Source organism: Haliotis rubra, unplaced genomic scaffold, assembly GCF_003918875.1.
Source record: "Haliotis rubra isolate DU_JTF1 unplaced genomic scaffold, ASM391887v1 Scf263, whole genome shotgun sequence".
NCBI classification, from domain to species: Eukaryota; Metazoa; Mollusca; class Gastropoda; order Lepetellida; family Haliotidae; genus Haliotis; species Haliotis rubra.
Window position 1 is genome coordinate 1,233,160 of NW_025766703.1, and position 25,815 is coordinate 1,258,974.

Sequence of the window (25,815 nt, forward strand, 5' to 3'; positions counted from 1 at the left end):
GTTCGTATAAAATTTAATTCACAATATGTACACTCTTGATTATACATTTCATTTGACAAAAGAAAAGATCCTCGGATCAAGATTCAGCAGTGACTATTGGCAATTAACAAATGTTATTCGCTTTTTGTTTCATCATTGCAGTTGGTCTTTGCCCTGTGTTGTACAGTTAATCTATAGATTTGAGAAACCCGTTACAGACACCATCCGCCTTTTCAGTTTGAAAGCTAAGTCCTGGATGGATATGTTTAAGCTTAAAAATACGTCAGGAGTTTCGTCATAAATTATTCAAGCATATTGAATCATTATCATAAAAAAGTTCGTTTTATATGTTTTGATAATTTACCATTGTGCCGTTGTACAAAGCAACATTTGCGCTTCGACTGTCGTAAGTCTCTGTTAAGGTATGGGAGTTACGATCACCTTAGGTCTTGCGGCACGCTACTTTTGTTGTCAGAGACTCCAGTTGATGTATGTGATTGCAGCTGGGTGCCCAGTGGTGGTAGTAATTATGATGCTTATTAAAGGACAATAATATATATTTCACAAGATGAGGTACACTTATGTGTGAATGAAGATGGCCTCGATAGATACATCAGTTCATTGCAATACACCTGTCATCGGAGACGGCAGTACGTTCACAAGAGTTATTGTGATGTGATTCGTGAGTATTCGCCACTTTCCGTAAGCTGCATCCGACTCATCCGCCTGTTGGGTGCATCTTGGGGGCGAAACCAGTCAGAAGGCGTACACGTCTGTGGGTTTACATTCCCTGTGTAATAGTGTTTGTTTGTATAGGACTGATCCATTTGGGTCAAACAAACCACAGCTAGAATCACATTTGTTTCACCACACCGAATAATAAGTTGTTATTTTAGGGGAAAAGTGACACTGTTATATTCAGAAAATATCCATGTAAAAGTTCAAAGCATAAGCTGTGGTAAAACGAGTTGATTCTTTCCTACGCGTTACGTAGACTGAACCAAGTTCATCGGACTACTGTTAAAGAGGCACGTGTGATAGTTTGTCCCAAGACGGAAATACGTCTATGTACGTCTTTGGTTTGTCTCTGAAAACCACGGGCGGTCCAATCATTCATGCATACGTATTTTATGTGGACGAAATGTGTATATTTTAGAATGCAGGAAAACCCTCCTCATCTCAGTCCTGCAACTTGTAAATATGCACATTTTAGTAAAGGTCAGGTGATTTTGTAAGGCACCGGGGATTTTATATACATATATATTAACGGTACATAAAATGACTTATTCACAACCCGAACACGTTCCTGGAATTTTCCCTGAATAAATGGCTTCCCTGATGAACAAAATATGTAACTGAATCATACACTCTTTCGTATAGTTCCTAGTGCAATATATTATATAAAGCACTCATTCCCAAATTCATTCTCGGCGTCATCCTATTTTCAGCCGCAGCAGCCTATGCTCATCCCGTTCCTAGCCGCAGCAGCCTATACTCATCCTACCCTGTACCCATCCCCATCCTCAACTCTGGCAGCCTTGGGCTGGGCATTTTGGGTGATAAAAGAAATACATTGTGTACATTGAAACGAATAAAGAACATGATATCGATGTATATTCTGGTTAAGCAATAATGCTACAGCATATATTGGCTAGTGTTATGACTGGGCTCCCGTCCACTGATACGAGCAGGAAGGCGGTGGCCGATTGGACGACACCTAACCGTATTCATTATTCGTCGGAATTAGATGCCTTATTGTTTGTAAAGTAACATTGCAGATCAGTAACATTTTCATCGCCCCAAAGTACTTGATGCAGACATATCTCAACGTTGATTTACATTGGTAATTAAGGTCACTACGCACGTGACCTGGTAACTGGTATTTTACACGTTTGCACTTCACATTGGGACCCCGCCTGGCTAAAATCGCTGTGCTTGTTGCGTGTACCAGCAGTAGAACGAGTTTATGATGTGTCCTGATCTTCTTGTTATTATGAACGATTCGTTTTTTATGAAAGGAACGGCACAAAACCATTAACAAAATATGGAGTGTAGTAAAATGATAGGACATGGTAATAAATGCACTATTCACAACCTTTTGTGCACCAGTGATAAAACAGAAACATTGTATAGACTCTCACGCGATATATCAGGCACATCAACACTCGCCGATTAAACTTGTGAAACTTGTATACTAGTCTGCCGGGTATAACTTTGGCAAGCTCATAAACCTTTTATTGCTTCATGTTGATATGCCCGATATCAAATGACACGTGGGTGAGATACTGTTTATCATCCAAGCGAGCAACGAGAGATGATGTCATTTGATTGTGACGTCATTGTCACGATGACATTTTCGAAGGAATGAAGCAAGAAAGTTTTCGTTGAAAAAAACATTTTCCATTCATGATCTGAAGGCCAGTTTGATGATAAGACACTGCGGTATGCACTGTTCACGTGAAAAGCTATTGGCAAAACAAACCACCTATGAGATAAATCCGGATGGCCGATTGTCGGAGATATGTGAATAATGGAAACAACTGGAATTCAACTCCAGCCTCATGTGAAATCTGGCCTCAATGTGAGCACAGCTATTGGGCTTGGGTATCAAAGTTCATCAATGCTAACTGTGGGTATGATAGGCGTCTGGTCAGAGTAAGATTCTCTTGGGTCAAGGTCACTCAACTCTGTGTCGCTGAAACAAAAACAGCATTGGTTAGGAATCTGTCCGAAACTTTTGTATTAGCAACCCCACACCAAATGAATAACGTCAGCAGCACATCTAATACTCGTATCAACCTTACTTTGCTGTTGTAAGCTTTGAACTGTGGGTATTCTGCCCGTCGTCGGACGTGACCTTTGTCGCCTTCTGGTCAAGGCCCTTCGCCTCGCTGAAAAAGTGAATATCGGCATGCGCAAATTATTATTGGGTCTTTATTTATTTTATTCGACGATCAATACAGACAAGTACAAGGGAAATGTAAATAAAGTTTTGAAAGATGGTGTACTTTGGTATCCAGTCCTGTTTATCTGAAAAGAAAATTCCAGTTAGGAAAAACAAGAATCCCGAATCCCATCTGACTATGTACTCACACGTTACCATTCACACTGGGTTTGAGTAGGTTCCCTTGGGTATTCGAAATATTTGTACTTGAGTATACAAAGTATTTGTACCTGGGTATTCAAAATAATTGTACTTGGGTATTCAAAATATTTGTACTTGAGTATTCATAATATTTGTACTTGGGTATTCAAAATATTTGTACTTCAGTATACAAAGTATTTGTACCTGGGTATTCAAAATATTTGTAACTTCGAGCAAAGGGATCGAACTACCGACCTTTCCCTTTGTAGGCAGGTGCCCTGTCCACTTGACCACAGATGCTAAAGACTAAGGGTGCACATGTAATATAGGCATGATATAGAACTGGCGCACATCCGTATTTGAAGTGTCTCTGTCACCTAGAGAACACCATTAACACTTTAACGTCATCAAGATGAGAGCGACTCATCTGTAGCTGGCAGATTCCCTGTCCACTTGACCACAGATACTAAAGACTAAGGGTACACATGTGATATAGGCATGATATAGAACTGGCGCACATCAGTATTCGAAGTGTCTCAGTGTCACCTGGAGAACACCATCAACACTTTAACGTCATCAAGATGAGAGCGACTCATCTGTAGCTGGCAGATGTCTGCTACGCTGTAATGATTAGTATTAAAACAACCCCCAAAACAACAACAACCCAGCAACAACAGATTAAATCACACCCAACCAGACAATCCAGTGATCAACAGCATGAGCATCGACCTACGCACATTGGGATACGGTTATATGTGTCAACCAAGTCAGCGAGCCTGACTACCTATTCCGTTGGTCACCTCTTTCGACAAGCATGGGTTGCTGAAGACCAATTTTAACCCGGATCTTCACGGCTTCATCCAGATAGCAAACGGGTAGATACCAAACTCTAATATATACTGGACAAAATAAGTTAGGGATATTGGTATTTTTATGATTGATAATATATCAGTGTGTCAATGAATAAACAGATTATTATTAATAATTTCAAAAAATACATATATCCGGATACTATTTTTGTCCAGTATATTAAACCAACCTCTCTGAGCCTCGTTCTGGGCCTTCATTAAACACTTCGTCCTCTTCCTCTTCCTCAATGCTGGAGTCACCGGAGTTCAAGGTCATCAGCTGGCGGATGCTGGTGATGGTGTTGCCCTCCTCGATGGCCGACAGCAATGGCGGCCTGGACACGTACTGTTTCTCTAGTGTCTGTAGAATCTGCCCCGTCCTCCGTTTCCGGGGCTGTTCTTGTTGTTCCTCCGGGGGAACCAGCTCCACAGTGAACCTAGCGGAGATAACACATAGGTTTCACAGCTACAGACCTTTCTCTCACATCAAGCTGACATGTGGTAGCAGAAACAACTGCGAATACTGTTCAAAGCGGTGTTAAACTCAACTCACTCATCAATCAATCACTTACTTCCCTACTCGCACACTCCTTGTTTGTGACCAGCTACAGATAACGTTTTGGGTCATTGATACGCACACGCTTGTGTTTATTTCAGTTGGGCATCCTAATGTTCCTTTGAGTAACCAAAATAATTGTACTCACCTCAAACTCAATTGGGTATTTTCCATTAATTTTAAAAACATAATACAGTTTAATGTTAGTGTTTGTTATTTACATTTGATATGTAATATAAAAAACGATAAGAAAGACTGCAAGTTGTCAAGTTCATGTCCTGATATAGAACCTCTCATTATACCTGTTATTTTATCAAGCTAAGATTTGACATTTTTGTGTGTACCATGTAAGATCACATTTATTGAGTATTTTCAAAAAATTCAAGCGTACTTGTATGCAATAGACTTAATAGGAATTGAGATTTCATATAAATATTTGCGTAATTTACGCAGATACGCAGCTTATCTGTATCTCTGGAGTATTGTCTTCAACTTTTTGATTAAAAATGTGTCATTCAGTAACACACCACATTCAGTTCGAGTCACAAGCAACATAATAATGATAAGGAAATAGCATAATTGAGACTGGTTCTGACTCTGATATAACTGAAATATTGCAGACTTAAAAGTATGTACTCATACAGCCTCAGAAAACGTCGTACCTTGGTTGCTTTGGCGACGCGGGAGGAGGCTCCGCTGGTCTCTTGGTTTCTTTCTTTGAAAAGAAATTAAAATTAAATGGTGTGCTGAATTTGCGTTTCACTTCAGTCTTCGGCAGTTCTCGCTCGTCAGAGTCCGTATTCGCTCGGGTCCTTCCTTCCATTCGGAGACGCTCGACACTATCCGAGATGTCGGCAATATCAATCGAGGCGCGGCGAGACGGATGTTCCGATGTCACGATGATGGAGGGCACCTGCAGGTAGCCCATTCTACCGTTGGGAACACTGTAGCCTCGTTCCTGATAATAAGCGGAATGCAGAGTGTCCCTGGAATCGTAGTGGGATTTTCTGAAAGAAAACGGTCTCCTTTAATTTTGAACACATGCGAATCAATAACGTATTTAAACGTTGCTCGAGGTAAAAGAATTGTGGGCGAACACGGTCTATTTCATCTAAACTATCTATTTGCACCTAACTGAAAAATGTATCCAGTCTTTAGTACGTACGGAAGAGACTAAGTTTAAGGATACGTACTGTCTAAAGAGGCCGAGCGTCAAGGGACGTACTGAGTATCAGGGTACGTACTGTCTGAAAAGGTAAAGTGTCAAGTTACGTACTGTCTGCAGATGCTGAATGTCAGGGTACGTACTGTCTAAAGAGGCTGAATGTATGGGCACATACTGTCTGCAGAGGCTGTGTTTCAGGGTGCGTACTGTCTGAAGAGACTGAGTGACATAGTTCGTACTGTCTGCAGAGGTAAAGAGTCAGGGTACGTACTGTCTGCAGAGGCTGAGTACCAGGGTACGTACTGTCTGCAGAGGTTGAGAGTCAGGGTACGTACTGTCTAAAGAGGCAGTGTTTCAGGGTACATACTGTCTGCAGAGGCTGTGTTTCAGGATACGTACTGTCCGCAGAGGTTGAGGGACGGGGAACGTACTGTCTGCAGAGGTTGAGAGTCGGGATACGTACTGTCTAAAGAGGTTGAGTGACAGGGAACGTACTGTCTGCATAGGTTGAGAGTCGGGGTACGTACTATCTGCAGAGGCTGTGTTTCAGGGTACGTACTGTCTAAAAAGGCTGTGTTTCAGGGTCCGTACTGTATAAAGAGGCTGTGTTTCAGGGTCCGTACTGTCTAAAAAGGCTGTGTTTCAGGGTACGTACTGTCTAAAAAGGCTGTGTTTCAGGGTACGTACTGTCTAAAGAGGCTGTGTTTCAGGGTACGTACTGTCTAAAGAGGCTGTGTTTCAGAGTACGTACTGTCTATAAAGGCTGTGTTTCAGGGTACGTACTGTCTAAAGAGGCTGTGTTTCAGGGTAGGTACTGTCTAAAGAGGCTGTGTTTCAGGGTAGGTACTGTCTAAAAAGGCTGTGTTTCAGGGTACGTACTGTCTAAAGAGGCTGTGTTTCAGGGTACGTACTGTCTAAAGAGGCTGTGTTTCAGGGTAGGTACTGTCTAAAAAGGCTGTGTTTCAGGGTACGTACTGTCTAAAGAGGCTGTGTTTCAGGGTACGTACTGTCTAAAGAGGCTGTGTTTCAGGGTACGTACTGTCTAAAGAGGCTGTGTTTCAGGGTACGTACTGTCTAAAGAGGCTGTGTTTCAGGGTACGTACTGTCTAAAGAGGCTGAGAAGGGAGCCTGTGAAGGCACTGCTGAGTGAGCTTTTGCTTCGCCGCCTGATACTGCTGGTCTCAGGGACGAACATCCGCTGCTCCTCGAGACCAATACGACTGTAAAAGAAGGAATAGATGGTTTTGTGCCGCATTAAATATTGGAATATATAAAGCCAGAGTAGGCCTATATACGAAAGCGGGCCATCCACAGATAGTGTACGCAGGTTTTGTGAATCAAAACCTCAGACCAACTCTGTGAGGTTTTTGCAGAATTTATGTCCTAAAAATAAAAAAAGTTGTTTAACAAACTATCATTAAAATATCGACACAATTCACTATTTGTTACGAGGGACGAGTGCAGAGAAAGGGACAGCCAGGTGTGCGAGAAAGGATGGAGACGGCACAGTACAAGTTAATGAATCAATAACGTTCTCGGCACTTGTGCACGTGCTTCTCTAACACCTGGCTGTCCCTTTCTCAGCGTTTCATTGAGTATTATATGTTTATTAGTTTTCGAGTTAGATTGCAATTCATCGGTCCGCTTTTGAGCCAAACGGACTATAGTGTACGCAGGTTTTGTGAGCTTTGTTCTTTGCAGTATGTCAGAATAATCCTAGTTTGAAATGAAGTTGATGACTTTGTTAGTAAATCGCCATACATTTAGTAGCACGAAATGCAGACAATTCCAGGATTATGATAGAAACTATGGTGCATCTCGAGACATACGAGATAGAAGCAAACGTTAGAAATTCGGGACTTAGCAGTTGGTAGCCCTGCCGGACTGAACGTCCACTCCGGACTGAATCAAACCACTGACCTTTCGGTCTGTCTCCGGATAAACGCTCGGACACGAAGTGACGGAGGGTAAATCCAAAGCATATTGGTAAAAACCTATCGCACACAAATGCTACAACATCAGTGGAATCACCTATATGGGTTCTAGGAACCGCCATCTCGCCTCCTGTCTCTGATATGCTGTATAAATATTGACTCATGTGGTCAGCGTGATCGTTCAGAGACAACTTACGCTATGTTGAAAGTTGACCCCATGAAGTTGGGTTTCTTGGAGTGTTTCGACGCCTCGGTATATGGAAGGTCGGGAACTACCACGTCATTCCAGAAGTGGTCTTTCACGAACGGAGGGTGCTTCCCACAGCACTGGTCGACTAGCGTAAACGCAACCTATAAAGAATTGGATTGATTGGTTTGTTGGTTTGTTGTTTTACGCCGCACTCAGCAATATTCCAGCTATATGGCGGCGGTCTGTAAATAATCGAGTCTGGACCAGACAATCCAGCGATCAACAGCATGAGTATCGATCTACCAAACTGGGATACAATGACATGTGACAACCAAGTCGCCTTTTTACGACGAGCAAGGGTTGCTGAAGACCAATTCTATCCAATTTGATAGAAATGAAACCAGGTACTGTGCTGACAAAAAGATCATATTCAGTACGAATCAGCCATTAAAACTCGCAATCAGCCAATCCTGGCGTTACCAAGGAACTCAACTCTGCACAGTGCATGACTTCCGGCTTCTTACACCAGCTGGCTATTCTATCAACAATGACCCGTGAAGATCCGGATTAGAACTGATCTTCAGCAACCCATGCTTACGTAAGAGGCGGCTAACGGGTGGTCAGGCCTCGCTGACTTGGTTGACACATGTCATCGTATCCAATTTGTGTAGATGTTCATGCTGTTGATCACAGGATGTTTCGATCAAGACTCGACTATTTACAGCCCGCCGCCATATTGCTGGAATATTGCTGATTGCGGCTTTAAATAACAAACAAACCCATCAGCAATGGAAGCTTAAGATCAAATTAAACAAACAGTTGTGATAAAACGCGTGCTCTTGCAGATAAGAAGCAACCTATAGCTGTAGGAACCTGATCGTACGCACCTGCATTGTATTACTGTCTATAGAGCGATCAAAATGATGGAAATATATATGCTGCTGTATAGAAACTTTAACGATCTGCTTTATGTGCAGCCCTAAATTTCTAAATTCATTGCATCATTAGAAACAGGAAATGTTCCGATATAGACCGGATGGGCTTCACTCACCGCCGTGTGCCGATCTAGAAGCCAATTAATGTCGAAGTCGTCATCATCCTCGCCGAACGGGTTGATTAGCTGCTCAGCGACCTGTCAATCAAACGGTTGTAAATAGCAGATATATACACGAGCTAATGAAGAGCTTTCATCGGCTTTCTACAGATCGGTGCAGGTGTTTAGGAACCAACCATTTAAATTCTTTCGAGAAAGAATATTTTTTTCAGTCAGTGCTTCGATTAATTTCTTTTCTCTAAAAGTAGGAATCAAGCAACATTTTTTTCAGATATGTTCAGCTGTTAATCTAGTTTTATGTAAAACTAAATATCCGACTATTTTCAGAAAAGATTATTTTCTTCAACAAAAGTACCCCTAACCGTCCTAATTGGAACATGTTTAGACAAAAAGCAAGGTGCCCCGAGCAATACATTTAGATTAATTATTTACTGATTTCATATCAACCTGTAACTACGGTTTGAAAGCCTAAAATAACAGTCACTTTCGAACATAATCTGTACATGTAATTGAGCTAAAATTACTACTGATGAACACTTCCATATTTATAACCTGCACCTGGTGCTACTACTACAACTACTACTATTGCTGCTGCTGTTGCTGCTGTTCTTACTGCTACAACAACTACTATTAACACTGCTACAACAACAACTACTACTACTACCACTAATCATACTGCTACTACTATTTGCTGCTACTACTACTACTGCCACTACCATTGCTACTGCTGCTACTATTGCTACTGCTGCTACTACTATTACTACTACCACTGCTACTACCACTGCCATTGCTACTACTACTGCTACTACACCACTACCATTGCTGCTACTACTCTTACTGCCACCGCTACTGCTACTACTACTACCATTGCTACTGCTGCTTCTGCTACTACTGCTACTACTACTACCACTACCATTGCTACTGCTACTACTATTACTACTGCTACTACTACTGCTACTACTACTACTACTACTACTACCACTACTACCATTACTACTACTGCTGCTACTACTACTCTTGCTACTGCTACTACACCACTACTACTACTGCTGCTACTGCTGCTACTACTACTACTGCTACTGCTACTACTACCGCTACTTGCTACTGCTACTACTACTACTGCTACTACACTACCACTACACTGCTGCTACTACTGCTGCTACTACTACTACTACTACTGCTACTGCTACTGCTACTACTACTACTACTGCTACTACTACTGCTACTACTGCTACTACTACTACTACTGCTACTACTGCTACTACTACTACTACTGCTACTACTACTACTACTACTGCTGCTACTACTACTACTACTACTACTACTACTACTGCTACTACTGCTACATCTGACCTTCAGCCATCTACCATGCTAGAAGAAGAACTGCGTGATGACCTTCAAGTAAACACAGGAATGTAGTAAAGTCGAATGTAGAAGTCGTATTCGTAGCCGTCGTACTGTTGGAGAGGGTCCAGAAACTGACGCCCCAGAATGCACGCCGCAAAAAACATGTGCACGGCCAGCGTCACAACCTGCAAATACCCAAGTATGTGATTTCACTGAAATTACCTCATCGAACATACTTAAAATACTTCTCCGGGGGACCGCCTCCGTGGTGTAGTGGTTAGAGCGTCCGCCTGGAGAGCGGAAGGTTGCGGGTTCGATCCCCGACCGCGTCATACCAAATAGACGTTAAAATATGGTACTTGTTGGTCCCTGCCTGGCGCTCGGCATTAATGGGTACAACAAGGACTGGTCGGCTCGGAGTTAGTATAATGTGTCTGAGTGGGGTATTCATGCTTCACTGCGGCATGGTATCTCAGTGGGCTAGCACTATAAAACCAGCTTAAGTCTGGGCTAGTACAAGCAGCCGCACATACACATACATATGCATGCATGTCGTCATATGAGCGAAATATTCTCAAGCACGACGTAAAAGCAAATTTCACCTCACCTCACCTCCGGGGCGGTGGGGTAGCCCAGTGGTTAAAGCGTTCGCCCGTCACGCGGAAGACCTGGGTTCGATTCCCCATATGGGTACAATGTGTGAAGTCCATTTCTTTCAAGCCCAGTGCCCCCCGCCGCGATATTGCTGGAATATTGCTGAAAGCGGCGTCAAACTCACTCACTCATTAAACATATTTAGAATACTTCTCACCAAATACCAATAATGGCTGTAAGTGTTAATCCCAGTGGAAAGCTAAGATTGGCGCATGTATCTGTATATTTTTAGTCGTAACTTTGTGCACAGAATAGCCATGACATGAGTCACGTTTAGCGGCATCTGCCGTCATTGGTGCATCCTTCTTCGAATCAGTTACTGAAACAGGTATCAGTTTTGGACTAGATGTGGTAGGATTAATAAGTGAGATCAAGTAAACTATAGGTTGACAGTAGGATCTATTGACTAAATGTCACTCTCAGTCAATAGCTCGGTGACACGTCATCGTATCCCAGTTACGAAGATCAATGCTCATGTTGTTGATCACTGGATTGTCTGGTCAATTAAGACCGGCGTCATATTGCTGGAATACTGAAGTGTATGGCGTTAATAAACAACAAACAAATTAATTATTAAACAACAGGGAAAGTTTTATGGATTTAAACTTCTTTATTATTAAAGTAAGCGACGTTTCGGTGTAGATGCCGTTATGCAGCAAGTGCAAGTCATCATCCATAGAACTTTCCCCGTTGTTCATCACACCAGCTTCTAAATGCCACCCAAAGAAGTCGATTGACTGATCAACTAAAGCGAGAAAGGGAAACCCAATTCAAACTCTTGTTTTCGGTTTAATGTCATTGTTGCATCTATTTCTTGAATTCTACTGGTTGATAACATGGACTCAAGCGAACCCACCTGTGTGTAAACGAGGGGGATTGTGATCCAGTCGTACACGAAACACAGAGAACATTTATCTCGGAACGTTGCCAGTTGCTGAAACACAGACATGCGCTGATAAGAGCATCTGAGTGGAAACGATAATTCATACAGACAATAAGTTACACAGCAGAATTCATGCAATCCTTATCAGTCCCCAAAGAAAGCTAGCTGGTTTAAAACAGAACATATTCTACATCGCACAGAATAATGAGGTAAGAAATCCCATGTCATAGATGTGTTCGGGTGCATCAGCAGGGTTCTAGTGCAAAAGAATTAACCGTCATAACCTGCGAGTCGAACTTCCTACTGACGGCACAACAGACTGTTGGGGCATACATGCCAACTACTGACAACGAACAATAATCGGCGTGTTGAAGGTATATGAAAGATGGCCCTAATCAGCCACCATAGAAATCGGGTTAGACTGATTGTGTCCTACGATGGTCTCGTAATGGTCTCTGCTCCAGGTACAAGTTGTATCCACATAAATAGTTACGGATTTTGTATTGGGCCGACCACGAATCATGTTCTGTAGTCTATTGCTTTCAGGGCCGGTGGGGTAGCCTAATGGTTAAAGCATCCGCTCGACCCGGGTTCGATTCCCTTCATGGGTACAATGTGTGAAGCCCATTCCTGGTGTCCTCCGACGTGATATTGCTGGAATATTGCTAAAAGCGGCGTATATCCATACTCACTCACTCAATCTTGCCTTCACTTTTAATACAGGAACTATACTGGTCAAGTGATCAGTCGTGCAGACTTAGGTCACATGCCATTGGGTCGCCTCTGCGGATCGTATAACGCGGCTGGGGGTCGAACCGCCGACCTTCCGTTCTCCGGACAGACGCGGAGATGTCTTTACAACATTTTTGCATGTCATTCAAAATTTGTTTCTTTGTTTGCCCGCAATAATAGCAGGTTGTACAATTACTAAATAGACACACCGTACTATTACTGAAATACTGTTCAAAGCGACATGAATCCTAATAGTGCAGGGGCTTATGTAAGAAATATGTTTTCCGTGGAAAGTGCATGTTAATTTTTGGAACCACTGATAATTGTAATCAGTATTGCATATGGATTCAGAAAAACCATGGTTCCATTTTTGTGATGATTGTAAGTGTCAATCTGGGGTAACTGAACATCGGTACCCATAATGACATGTAATTCCCACGGAATGACACAAGCCCCTGCACTATAACTCGCTCACTCACTCACACAAACGTTGTACAAAATATATTCCACACAGATTCCTAATTTTGTGATCTCAGTGTAATCTAGATCCACCCAGTTGAACTAGATTCAACTAGATTCACCCAGTTGAACTAGGTTCAACTATTCGCCCAGTTGAACTAGATTCAACTAGATTCACCCAGTTGAACTAGATTCAACAAGATCCACCCAGTTGAACTAGATTCAACTAGATTCACCCAGTTGAACTAGATTCAACAAGATCCACCCAGTTGAACTAGATTCAACTAGATTCACCCAGTTGAACTAGATTCAACTAGATCCACCCAGTTGAACTAGATTCAACTGGATCCACCCAGTTGAACTAGATTCAACTAGATTCCAGTTGAACTAGATTCAACAAGATCCACCCAGCTGAACTAGATTCAACTAGATTCACCCAGTTGAACTAGATTCAACTAGATCTACCCAGTTGAACTAGATTCAACTAGATTCGCCCAGTTGAACTAGATTCAACTATTCGCCCAGTTGAACTAGATTCAACTAGATTCACCCAGTTGAACTAGATTCAACTAGATCCACCCAGTTGAACTAGATTCAACTAGATTCACCCAGTTGAACTAGATTCAACCTTAGTACAGGAGTGTTGAAAGCAGTTACATGTCGCAATTACCCACTTGGGTAATGTGCAGAGCTTATTTTGCGTTTCTGCTAACATTACTGCTAACAGCGTAGAGAAACCCAACACTCCCACTGATTTCGCCATTTGCAGTTCATACCTCGATGATCATTCGGAGACCAAAATCGTTCTCTATCTTCCCCTCCCGTCGAGCTTGAACCAGCACGCTGTTGGCCCACATAAGGGGCACCCAGAACTTGTGGAACTGACACTGTGTGTCCTCAAACGTCATAGCTTCGTCCTTGGTGATGAAACCTACAGCAGCAAAACAACGTCATGAACACCACCTCAGCCAGATCGGGTTTCGTTAACTATGAATGTGTCGCTGCTATCTATTACATTGGTCGTCCCAGCGATACAACACAGGCCCCTTTGTTTCAAATCCAACCCGGGTTAGAAGTGATCTTCAGTAACCCATGCTTGTAAGAGGCGAATAACGGGATCGGGTGGTGCAGCTCGTTGACTTGGTTGACACGTGTCATCGTATCTCAATTGTGTAAATCGATGCTCATGCTAGTGATCACTGGATTGTCTGGTCCTCACCCGAATATTTAAAGACCGTCGCCATGTAGCTGGATACTGCTGAGTGCGGCGTAAACCAACAGCCAGCCAACCGAAGACTACGTTGGACAGTAATCTAGGAGTGAGTGAATGGTATTTAACGTTCGAACCCCCTGAACCCCCCATTGGCTCCGCCAACGCAAAAGAAAAATCTTCAATGTTATCTTAAGTAATTTTCAAAAGGGGGAGTTCGAAACACACACACCCCCCCCATCCCCCATCCCCACCCCCCGACACGACAATGAGTACTGAGGAGAAATGTTTCACCCCGGAAAACGGGATTGCTTAAGCAGGTATGCAGGGCGGCAAGTGCTCATCAACATTGAAAACACCGTGTCTTTGTTTTCTTGCTGCCACGCGTTCTGTGAGAATCGTTGATTTTTTCGTCATACGACCTTGTGAGAGACCCCGGGCTCGTTAGTCACTTTCTTCAAACCTTAAACATTAATCATCTAGTTCAAGCTACCCTATGTAACAGTTACTCCCACCTAGTCCTTAAGCCTGATCCTCCTCGTCCCACTCCTCGCCCCGCACCCCCTAGTCCTCCTGACCCCACTCCAAACACCTTACAACTGAGTTTACAAGTCTCCTAAGTTAGGCTTGACCTTTACTTAGCCCGGTCCCAAACAAACGATCCTCATCGCCCGTCCTCAAACAACACACAACACAGTTCATCGGTCCCTGAAAACCTACTCGCCCCGCTCCCTTGACCTCCTCGTCCCACCCCTTGTCCTCCTCGCCCCGATCCCTTGTCCTCCTCGCCCCGGTCCCTTGACCTCCTCGCCCCGCTCCCTTGACCTCCTCGTCCCACCCCTTGACCTCCTCTTGTCCCGCCCTTGACCTCCTCGCCCTCGCCCTTGACCTCCCTCGCCCCGCTCCTTGACCTCCTCGTCCCACCCCTTGTCCTCCTCGCCCCGGACCCCCTTGACCTCCTCGCCCCGGTCCCTTGACCTCCTCGTCCCCTCCCTTGACCTCCTCGTCCCACCCCTTGCCCCGACCCTTGACCTCCTCTGCCTCGCCCTTGTCCTCCTCGCCCCGCCCTTGTCCTCCCTCGCCCCGCTCCCTTCCCTCCTCGCCTCCTCGCCCCACCCTTGACCTTCTCGCCTGACCCCTTGTCCTCCTCGCCCCGACCCCTTGTCCTCCTCCCCCAAACCCCTTGTCCTCCTCCCCCGACCCCTTGACCTCCTCGCCCTGACCCCTTGTCCTCGCCCCGCCCATTTCTCCTCCTCACCCCGCCACAAACAACACAACCGGGTTTACCTGCCTCTACAATGTGGTCAAGAGTTGGGAACCGCTTCATGACAGCCACGCTGACCGAACGACAGATCAGGATGAGCCCAAACAGCATGTACCGAGCCACCGTCCGTCTCATTATCCGGGACCTTTCGTCCAGCCCCGTCAGGTACGTTGTCATAATGAACAGTGTCCTGCATCAAACAGTGAATGTTATTGAACTCCTCGGAAGCAACAGTCACATCTAATATCGTATGCACGTATACAGTTGAAAACACTGTCTGAGAAGCGAGGTTTGTTGTGTACAGTACACAGGGCGCCGTTCTACACAATAAAATTACCGCTACGAGTGTCTCAAGTCCACATTAAGGATGGGAATTACAATCACTTCAGCCTTAGGTTCACTTTCTACAATGACACCCTTTCCCCCGTAACATAACTTCAGTACGCACTATTACAAATGTCTTCATCATCATTAAAATCAAAATATTAACCATAGAAGTAGATCAAGTGTCATTTGAACCTACACCTATTGAATGAATATACAATATGCATGACGTCACAAATGGATGACGTTTCGTCATTATAACAATAGGTTTGACACTTCCTATTTTGTTCCCCTTCATTTTCTCTCTGTATCTGTGATACACATCTGAATAATAATAATATCTGCCCCTCCTAATTATATGCTGTAAATCTTTCGTCATATATCTTGATGTGGTTTAAGATTTATGGGGTCGTTCTGGTTTCTCATGACACCCAAGAACGTTCTTCCCACTTCTATTTAGATGATGATTGGGTCCTTTCAGCAAATTCAACCTGCTTCACGACTGATGAGTCGTTACTATTGCCTATTAGAACGGGCCATAGACCGACCTCTTGTCCATAATACTTGTCTATTTGCAAAATAATTCATCCTTTCCTATTCACAAAATTATCCCTGACAATCTTAAATATCCTTCCAGACACTTAAAATCACGTGAAAATGTTCCCCTACAGCTTGTTCAAATAATCGTTTATCCAATCCTACTTTAACGTTGGGTTGGCGCCAATGTTGATATTTTACAACCAAACCCGATATAAAGCCTCGAGCGACAAAGAACACGTGGAGCCGAAACTGTGTCTGGTTCATCCGGAATTTCTACTTGACCGATTCCTGTCATCAAAGCCAAACGGCGGTAACTGAAGAGTAGATAAATGTTGTTTAACTTCACAGTCAGCTGTTTTATTATCCTCCCCACTTGAAATAGAATAATAAAAGTTTGTGAATTTTATTTGACCATGATTGTTACAGGTGTGCCAACACTTATAAAATGAAAACCGGCAATTTCGCCTCTCTCTACACAAATTGTAACCACGGGATCAGAACTCAATGGTAATATTTATCGCTAGCAAAAGGCACACTTTGGAATTTTTGTCATTTCTGGAAGTAATATACCTTATCTGCGGAATGTCATGTTTTCACTTTATAATTATCAGCACATATGCAATATTCTCCGTTAATTAACAATTAATGTATTTTAGATGCATGACGTATGTAAAGTAAGAATGTTCTGGCCAACTCTTTGACTGAAGTTGTTGCTGTCATGCGCGCGTTCCGATTGCTTTGTCGTTTTTTCTCACATCACGTTTATCGATATTGGGACGAGTAGACTTGGAAGTTACGGAAAGGTACGAGTGGTGACGAATGGGGCCAAAGGTCCATTCCACACAGCGACCACAGAACTAAGATTCTAGTATATATTATACATCTTTGGTGATATTCATCCCAATGTTCAACACGACCTTTTCTCCTTTGAGAAAATACATGTACATAGTCCAAACAAACGACCCCAAAACAAAACAAAACTATCTAGATTTCGTCGTGCTTAGGTAGCTCACCTGTCCGGCCAAGGGACGTTCATGAACTGTTGCCACCATCTCCGCACGACTAAGGACACGTAGAAGCCGAGCACGAAGGAAACGGGGATGAGGCTGGTGAAGCTGTTACAGTGGATAACGATCTTCTCGAATACTCTGAAACAGATTATACGTGTCTTAAACACGTGAGAAACTGGACATCTGTTAACCATCATGTGACACAGCGTACATCTGCTAAACATCATGTGATACAGTGTACGTCTGTTAAACACCATGTGACACAGTGTACATCTGTTAAACACCATGTGACACAGTGTACATCTGTTAAACACCGTGTGACACAGTGTACGTCTGTTAAACACCGTGTGACACAGTGTACGTCTGTTAAACACCATGTGACACAGTGTACGTCTGTTAAACACCATGTGACACAGTGTACATCTGTTAAACACCATGTGACACAGTGTACGTCTGTTAAACACCGTGTGACACAGTGTACGTCTGTTAAACACCATGTGACACAGTGTACGTCTGTTAAACACCGTGTGATACAGTGTACGTCTGTTAAACACCATGTGACACAGTGTACGTCTGTTAAACACCATGTGACACAGTGTACATCTGTTAAACACCATGTGACACAGTGTACGTCAGTGTACGTCTGTTAAACACCGTGTGACACAGTGTACGTCTGTTAAACACCATGTGACACAGTGTACGTCTGTTAAACACCGTGTGACACAGTGTACATTTATTAAACACCATGTGACACAGTGTACGTCTGTTAAACACCATGTGACACAGTGTACGTCATTAGATACAGTTAAAACACCATGTAACACAGTGTACATTTATTAAACACCGTGTGACACAGTCGTACATCTGTTTAGTTCGATTCCTGTTTGTTTCAACACGTGAAACCCATTTATGGTGACCCTTCACTCATTATACAGGAATAGTTCTGACGGACCAGAGCGAGGCTCAGAAAGGTTGGTTTAAAATTAGCTAGGGTTGGATGTTCTGAATGAACCCTGGACGATCCGGCTTAGAATCGATCTTCAGCAACCTATACTGCGCGTAACTAACAGGATCGGGGTGTCAGGCTTACTGAACGGGTTGATGCACGTCATCGTATCCGAACTGTATAGATCGATGCTCGTGATTCTAATCAGTGTAATCACTGGATTGTCTTGTCCAGACAGCATGTCATATAGCTCGGATATTGCTGGGTGCGGCGTTTAACAACAAACAAACAACGACGTATGGTTTCACTTATAAGCCATATCGAACATAAACATTGTTCCTAATTTTTCAACTATCGATAATTCAAAATATCTTAGCAGTGGTTAAAGCGTTACGTCACGCCGAAGACCGGGTTCGAATACTTCAAGTATATGTCCCCGCCGTGATGGCTGGAATACGCGGCTAAAACCCGTAACGGTGCATGTGATTATATTTTTTACGCCTCCGTAACGGTGCATGTGATTATATTTTAATTTTCAACTACAACTAAATTTAAAATAGGGTATTAGGTCGAAGGCAACAGGAAGTACGTGTGGATCAACTCGTTCAAACTGAGAGGTTCGTTAGCTCCACACAGAGCCTGGTTGATGCACCGTGTAGGGAGTTAAACATCTGATGTTCAGCTGATGGTCGACGGTCGCAGTGACCTATATCGAGGTCACCTTGGATACTTACACAGTCGCCAAGAATAAAAAGTGTACACCTAAAATAGAATGAGTTTAGATTTAACGTATCCTGGTTGGTCTACCGTTGATCCTTATTAAATGTAAAATGATTCAAAATCATCCATTGCGTGATTATGTACTTTTTGGCAATTCCTAAAAAAACTATGAGATGGGAAATATATAAAAGTTTAAAATGTTTTTAAATGTTCATATAAATTTATGTTGTCGCTAACGCCCATCTGCCAATCTTTACACCAAAATGAAATTAATTGTTTTCTTAAAAAATGTGTTAAATTGTAAACATAATTAACAAATCTGAAATAAGACATTCCGTAAGAAATTCTCTTCGTCTAAATGATGAAAATAGGTCAGCGTGTAGAAAGGCTCCATCTTCCAGACAACTCGGTCATAACTGTCAGTGTGCTGTATTACAAGTCTTCAGCGTATTGTGCACAGCTTCCCTCTCGTCGCCCAGGCATAGGATGTGTCATATTTTACTGCCTGCTGGTTTTAATATGGTCACAAACGACTTGGGTTAGTGGGTTGACGAATGGTGGGGTGACGTGACACTCTTGTCTGATTATGTGGTACTGGACATGTAGCTTCATAAACAATAAATGTCAGGAATAACGTGCTGTTGTCCATCCTCGAGCTCCTCCTCTCTCCTCCTCATTATCATCATCATCACCATCATCAACGACGTCGTCGTCATCATCATCATCAACGGCGTCGTCGTCGCCATCATCACCATCATCAACGGCGTCGTCGTCGTCATCATCATCATCATCATCATCAACGGCGTCATCATCATCATCATCAGGGTCGTTGTCATCATCAGCGTCTTCGTCATCATCATCATCATCAAAGGCGTCATCAACATCAGCATCAAGATCAACGGCGTCGGCGTCATCAAAATCATCATCGGACTCGTTGTCATCATCAGCAGCGTCTCGTCATCACAATCATCATCAACGTCATCGTCGCATATCATCATCATCATCATCGGGGTCGTTGTCATCATCATCATCATCATCATCATCATCGTCATCATCATCATCATCATCGTCATAACCGACGTCATCGTTGTCGTCAACATCATCATCATCATCATCAACGTCGTCGCCATCATCATCATCATTATCGTGCATAATCATCTACATGTATATTAAGCCTGGATCTAATCAGTCGGCTGATTTACTGAATACATAGTGTGCCAAATCCAAACCCTAAAAAAGCATTGTCTAAGCGCCTATATTATTAGCGGTATCATACAAAGTGGTCACGATCTCCAAGAAAATTTAATATTTTTTGCGCCTCCTAAGTTCTTAACAGAGGGCATGAAGGCTCGGGCGGCTAAATGGAACCTTGACCACTTGTATTTCACAAACCTTGACACTTTTCAGACTTTAGTTATTCTGTCTGCACTCATATCTGTGAGAAGGATTGGTACATCCTTGAGTGTCTGAATCTGTCACCACAATGATGTGTACATGTTTTTATTCCAAAACACGCCGCCATGCTCTATAAAAAAATGTTAATAAGTGAGTGAGTGAGTTTGGTTTTACGTCGCTTTCAACAATATTCCAACAATATCACGGCGGCGGACACCAGAAATGCTCTTCATGGGTTAGCCTAGTGGTAAAAGCGTTTGCTCGTCATCCTGAAGACCGGGTTCGATTCCCCACATGGGTACAATATGTGAAGCCCATTTCTGGTGTACCCCGTCGTGATATTGCCTGAATGTTGCTAAAGCGGCGTAAAACCAAACTCACTCACTCACTCGAACTGAAGATATTTTAAAGCCTACCCATTATGCATTTTAGTCAAACCTCTGTATTTCATGTTGCTGTAAGTGGAATTCTAAGTGTTCCACTTACAACTCCAAGAGCCGAACATGCGAGATGCACCCCGCTTATAATTGCTTCATTTGAAACCTATTCGGTAATATTCCACGCAGTTACATTATTCATCCTCTTGAGCAGGTAACACATGACTTCAATCCTAAACATCTTAGTAAAATATGTGAAATAATTGCAAATCCCAATTTCCACATATTCAGCCAGCTTTATTTCTTGTGAAAGTAGCGATATTTCTCCACTTGACTTTAACATCGTTCAATCTGACGGAACGTCTGTACGTAACCGGGGCCACCCTCTTTATACCTGCTTGTAAATGTTGCGGGCGTCATAAATGTCGGCTAGCATAATGTCGGTTGTCGAAAACACTGAAGTAATTTATTCTGAAGGTCTTGAGGAAATGTATTAATGCTATTCATGACCATTAATATATAGGGCTGGTTCCCGACTTATTTGAACTGACCTTATTTCCGTTCAAGAATTATCAAGTCGCATAGCAACGTTCTTTTATCACAGCTGTATCAGAATGAACGATGAGAGCTCAAAGTGATGTAGGTCAGTGTGAACATGGCTATCAGAATATCCACACTAAAACTATTTGGTTGAAGTCTCGGGTTTTACGAAACAATGAATGTGATGATGGATGTTGAAAGATATTTTGTGAAAAGTATTAAAAGAAATCTGCCCCTAAAATTCCCGGCCATCGCCCCAAAAAGCCACATATACCACTGTAAATAAATAAATAAATAAAATGGTATGTTTAACACACACAAAAATATAACAGCCCGTTAACAAAAACATTTTTAAACGATTATTGATGCAATTACCAAGAATATTTCACTTGAAAGTTTGATTTGGATCGGTAAGGTGGCAACCAAGAAATATTTTGCCTGGTCTGTACAAATATTTTAAATCCAAAATCTGACAGTTGTGATTCATTGCAATTTTCATTGTCAAAGCGGTGCTTTCCGTCAGTGGTGTCATACAGCCCTTGTCATTCCGGTTAATTTTTTTCAGGAATTTTGATGTTTTAGATCGGCGGATCAGTGCACCAAGCTGAAATTTCTTTTTTAAGACCTGAGAAAATCTGGTCGTTTTCTATGCATACCAGACAAGGAAAATGTCTGTTAACAGAATTAATGGCACAGATATATCTCTTTTTGACGCTTGAGTTTTTCATGATCAGAGTCGGCCATTGCATATTTTAATACCAAGTGTGGTTTTAGTTCAGCCAAGAGCGTCGTCGCTATGTTGCAAGTGACAAGCTTATGTGAAGATGGAGGTGAGTTGATGAGGTAACACTGCTGTGGCCTATCTGTCTCTTGAAGAAGCAGTACTTGTTCATACAAGTGACTTGACAGATTCCTACACGTGACTTGACAGATTCCTAACCATCTTTGCCTATCAAGTTAATATTTGTCACATTTTCAATAAAAAATATCTAACACACTCCCAGTTAAAGGGACAGACAGAATCACAGATTCGTAACCCTCGTCTTCCTATCAGGTATTTCTTTCAAAGCATTTTCGATAATAAAGGTGAAAATGCTTGTCTCTCGTAGACGCCTTTCTTTGAAAGCACCACACACCGATAAATGTTCATTCGGACTAACTTGCGAGATGAGGTGCCGTTGAATATTGCACATATTTAGAGTGAGTGAGTGGATTTGGTTTTACGCCGCTTTTAGCAATATTCCAGCAATATCACGGTGGGGAACACCAGAAATGGGCTTCACACATTGTACCCATGCTGGGAGTCGAACCCGGGCCTGTGTTTTTTTAAAAATTTGAATTTATCTTTTGTAGTTTGGGTTTGTTCTGTTGTTGTTGTTGTTGTTGTTGTTGCTTACAGTGTAGCAGACATCACCTGCCCAGTTACAGTGTAGCAGACATCACCCGCCCAGTTACAGTGTAGCTGATCTCATCAGGAAGACATTAACATGTTATTGACGCATGTCATCGTAGCCTAATTGTGTACATCGATGCTCAAGCGTAGATTGATCATTGATCACTTGATTGTTTGGTCCAGACTCAATTATTTACAGACTAGAACATTGCTGAGTGCGGCACGAAAGATATAAATACTAGCTATAGTAACCTTTTACCTTCTCTGAGGTTCAGTAAGTAGCAGGCGATACAACAGGCTGATCGATGTGTACATAAATCCAAATATCATCATCTCCTTGAACATCAGCTTGTAGACGCTTCCCTTCCACGCTGCAAGGAGCTTGACAAAGCCCCCAGTGACGTTGTCGCCACCCGGTATTGGTAGATGATCGTCATGGCAACAGCTCAAACAGATCATCACTGACAAGATGGCGGCATTCTAACTGAGGGCGTCAGGTCGCCAGAACTCCATTCCTACGAAACGAAACAGAATTAATATAATTTTAGTCAAAACATATAATAACAAAACAAAGGTGTGTTTTAAACAATGAGTCACTTCAAGCAGGCGCAGTCGGAGTCATGTTCGCACTTCAAAGGAAGTACTCTCTTTGTCTATTATTAACGCCGCGCTAATATTAACATGGGGAAAATGAATGGAGTTTAGAAATATCTTTGACGATTATATGGTAGTGGAACTTGGAAATATTATAGACTAACTGACCTCGTGAGTGAGTGAGTTTAGTTTTTCGCCACACAGCAATGTTCCAGCTATATGGCGGCGGTCTGTAAATAATCGAGTCTGGACCACACAATCCAGTGATCAACAACATTAGCATCCATCTACGTAATTGGGATACGATGACATGTGTCATCCCGATGATACCCGATCTAATTAGTCGCCTCTTACGACAAGCATGGGTTACTGAAGATCAATTCTAACCCGGATCTTCGGGACTATCCGAAACCTGCCAAAGGTCACAAGTGATACTCATTACATGGTAAATATTTTGATAACGTAGACGAGAGAATTTCTTACCTGAGTAAATAAACGTGAGTTTGTTGGACAACCACCGAAAGATTTGTGACTGTCTGTCTTTCGTAATTTATACCAATTCCAGCTATCACAGATAATCGCATTTACTGATTAAACCGACGATAAAGTTGTTATTGTGAACTTGAGATTATATCATTTAGTTTGACCGAAGCATCGACGATAAATGTGTATAATGGGTGACCAGTATGCCACGAAGGTGTGTGTGGCATACGCGTGATTTGACCAACATGGAACATAAACATCCAATAGAGATAAACGCATCGATTGCACCTTGGCTCTGTTAGCTTAAGAGATACTGGTCCCGGATTATGTCCGATGTTGATTGTGACTTGTGACCCTTGGCAGGTTTAAGATAGTGGAACGTAGTCAGTTAGTCTATGATATTTCCAATAACATATGATCGTGAAAAATGTTTCTAAACTCATTTAATTTTCCCCATGTTAATACTAACAATATTCTGAACGACGGAAATCTGTAGACAATGAAGTCTGTTGTAGACAATAGAAGCCCTGGGCCCCGTTTAACAAAACTCTCAAGCTTAAGATCTCGCAACTTTTCTCGTAGCATTCGTACCTCCCATACTGTGACATAGGAAGTTCGAATGCTAAGAGGAAAGTTACGAGATCTTAGGGCCCCATTTCACAAAGTGATCGTAGCGCTAAGGTGATCGTAACTCCCATACTTCAACATAGACTTACGACAGTCGTAGCGCTACGATCGCTTTGTGAACGACAAACGGGCCCCAGGTATTTACACGACCAACCAACCAACCAACCAGCCAACCAACCAACCACCAAACCAGACCAGATCAGCGGTTCAGCTGAGCTGCCACTTAAAGCAAGGTCGGAAGACTAATTTCGATCCGAACAGCTACGACTCTGAATCTTTAGGCTGTAACGATGTAACGAAAGACATTCGCTACCATGCGGGACTGAAATACTGTTCACAGCGGGATTGAACGACACTGACATATCCTAAACATAAGCACACCATTAAAGGCATGCTTGGATTTCCTGACTTAACTGACTCGAAAACTGAAAGATGTTCGTGGGTACAATGTTCCATTCCATGGGGACAATGTTCCATTCCATGGGTACAATGTTCCATTCCATGGGTACAATGTTCGATTCCGTGGGTACAATGTTCCATTCCATGGGTACAATGTTCCATTCCATGGGTACAATGTTCGATTCCGTGGGTACAATGTTCGATTCCATGGGTACAATGTTCCATTCCATGAGTACAATGTTCGATTCCGTGGGTACAATGTCTGAAGTTCATTCTGGTGTTCCCTGCCGTGATATTGCTGGAAAATTGGTAAAAGCGGCGTAAAAACAAACTCACTCACTAACTCCGGGCGTGAAACTCTGTTACACCTCTCTCTGAAGGTGCGGACTAGAAAGGTCAACAGTTGTGATGTCCTTTGACATTCACATCTTCTTCTGAACGGGACGGAATGATATCCAAGAAAAAACAGATCCCACTTAATGTTTACTTATGATCAGAACTTCTGTCATGAAGTGTAACAGTTTCTTTCGTAAAGAAAAATCATTAGTGTGCTCAACAGTGAAATCACGCCATCTTGTAGTGAAAGTATAGTGAAAGCTGCCTATCATTTACTTCTGGGCGTGGTAATATATGCAGTTCGGGCGTCGGAGAAGACAACAAGTGACAGCTAATTTGACTCTCAATGGAATGATGTATATCACAAATATTGCCCACGGAATTTAAAGTGTCTATCCCTGCTGTTATGTAAAAGTGTGCTTTAATTAAGCTGATACCTGAAACACGAGCTAAATATATACATTTTGTAGTTTTTAAACCTGGAATTCTGAACATGACACACGGAATTTGATGATTGTAGCATAGGTCGTTAAAGAAACACAATCATCCTTCCCCACTCCGGCTAGGGGGAAATAACAAGAATATCATTTATAATATTAGTGGCCATGGGGAAACCTAGCGTTTAACACGTTCGCTCGTCACGCCGAAGACCCGGGTTTGATTCCCTACATGTGAAGTTCATTTCTGATGTTCCTTGTCGTGATGTTGATGAAATATGGCGAAATGTAGCGTAAAACCATATTGACTCACCCACTGAGTTCGGTTTGCCGA

At 42.6% G+C, this 25,815-nt stretch overlaps 1 protein-coding gene across 1 annotated transcript; it reads right to left on the bottom strand.

The window, feature by feature from the left end:
• Positions 1-23,042, bottom strand: LOC124280263 (bestrophin-4-like). Its single transcript, XM_046716162.1, is given in 15 exon segments — positions 1-2,674; positions 2,784-2,870; positions 4,104-4,349; positions 5,131-5,475; positions 6,737-6,853; positions 7,764-7,918; positions 8,809-8,889; positions 10,165-10,203; positions 10,206-10,343; positions 11,669-11,746; positions 13,663-13,817; positions 15,384-15,550; positions 17,238-17,372; positions 22,865-23,003; positions 23,006-23,042. Coding segments are annotated over 15 exon segments (2,007 nt in total). The 3' UTR covers positions 1-2,586.
• Positions 23,043-25,815: the final 2,773 nt, after the last annotated feature.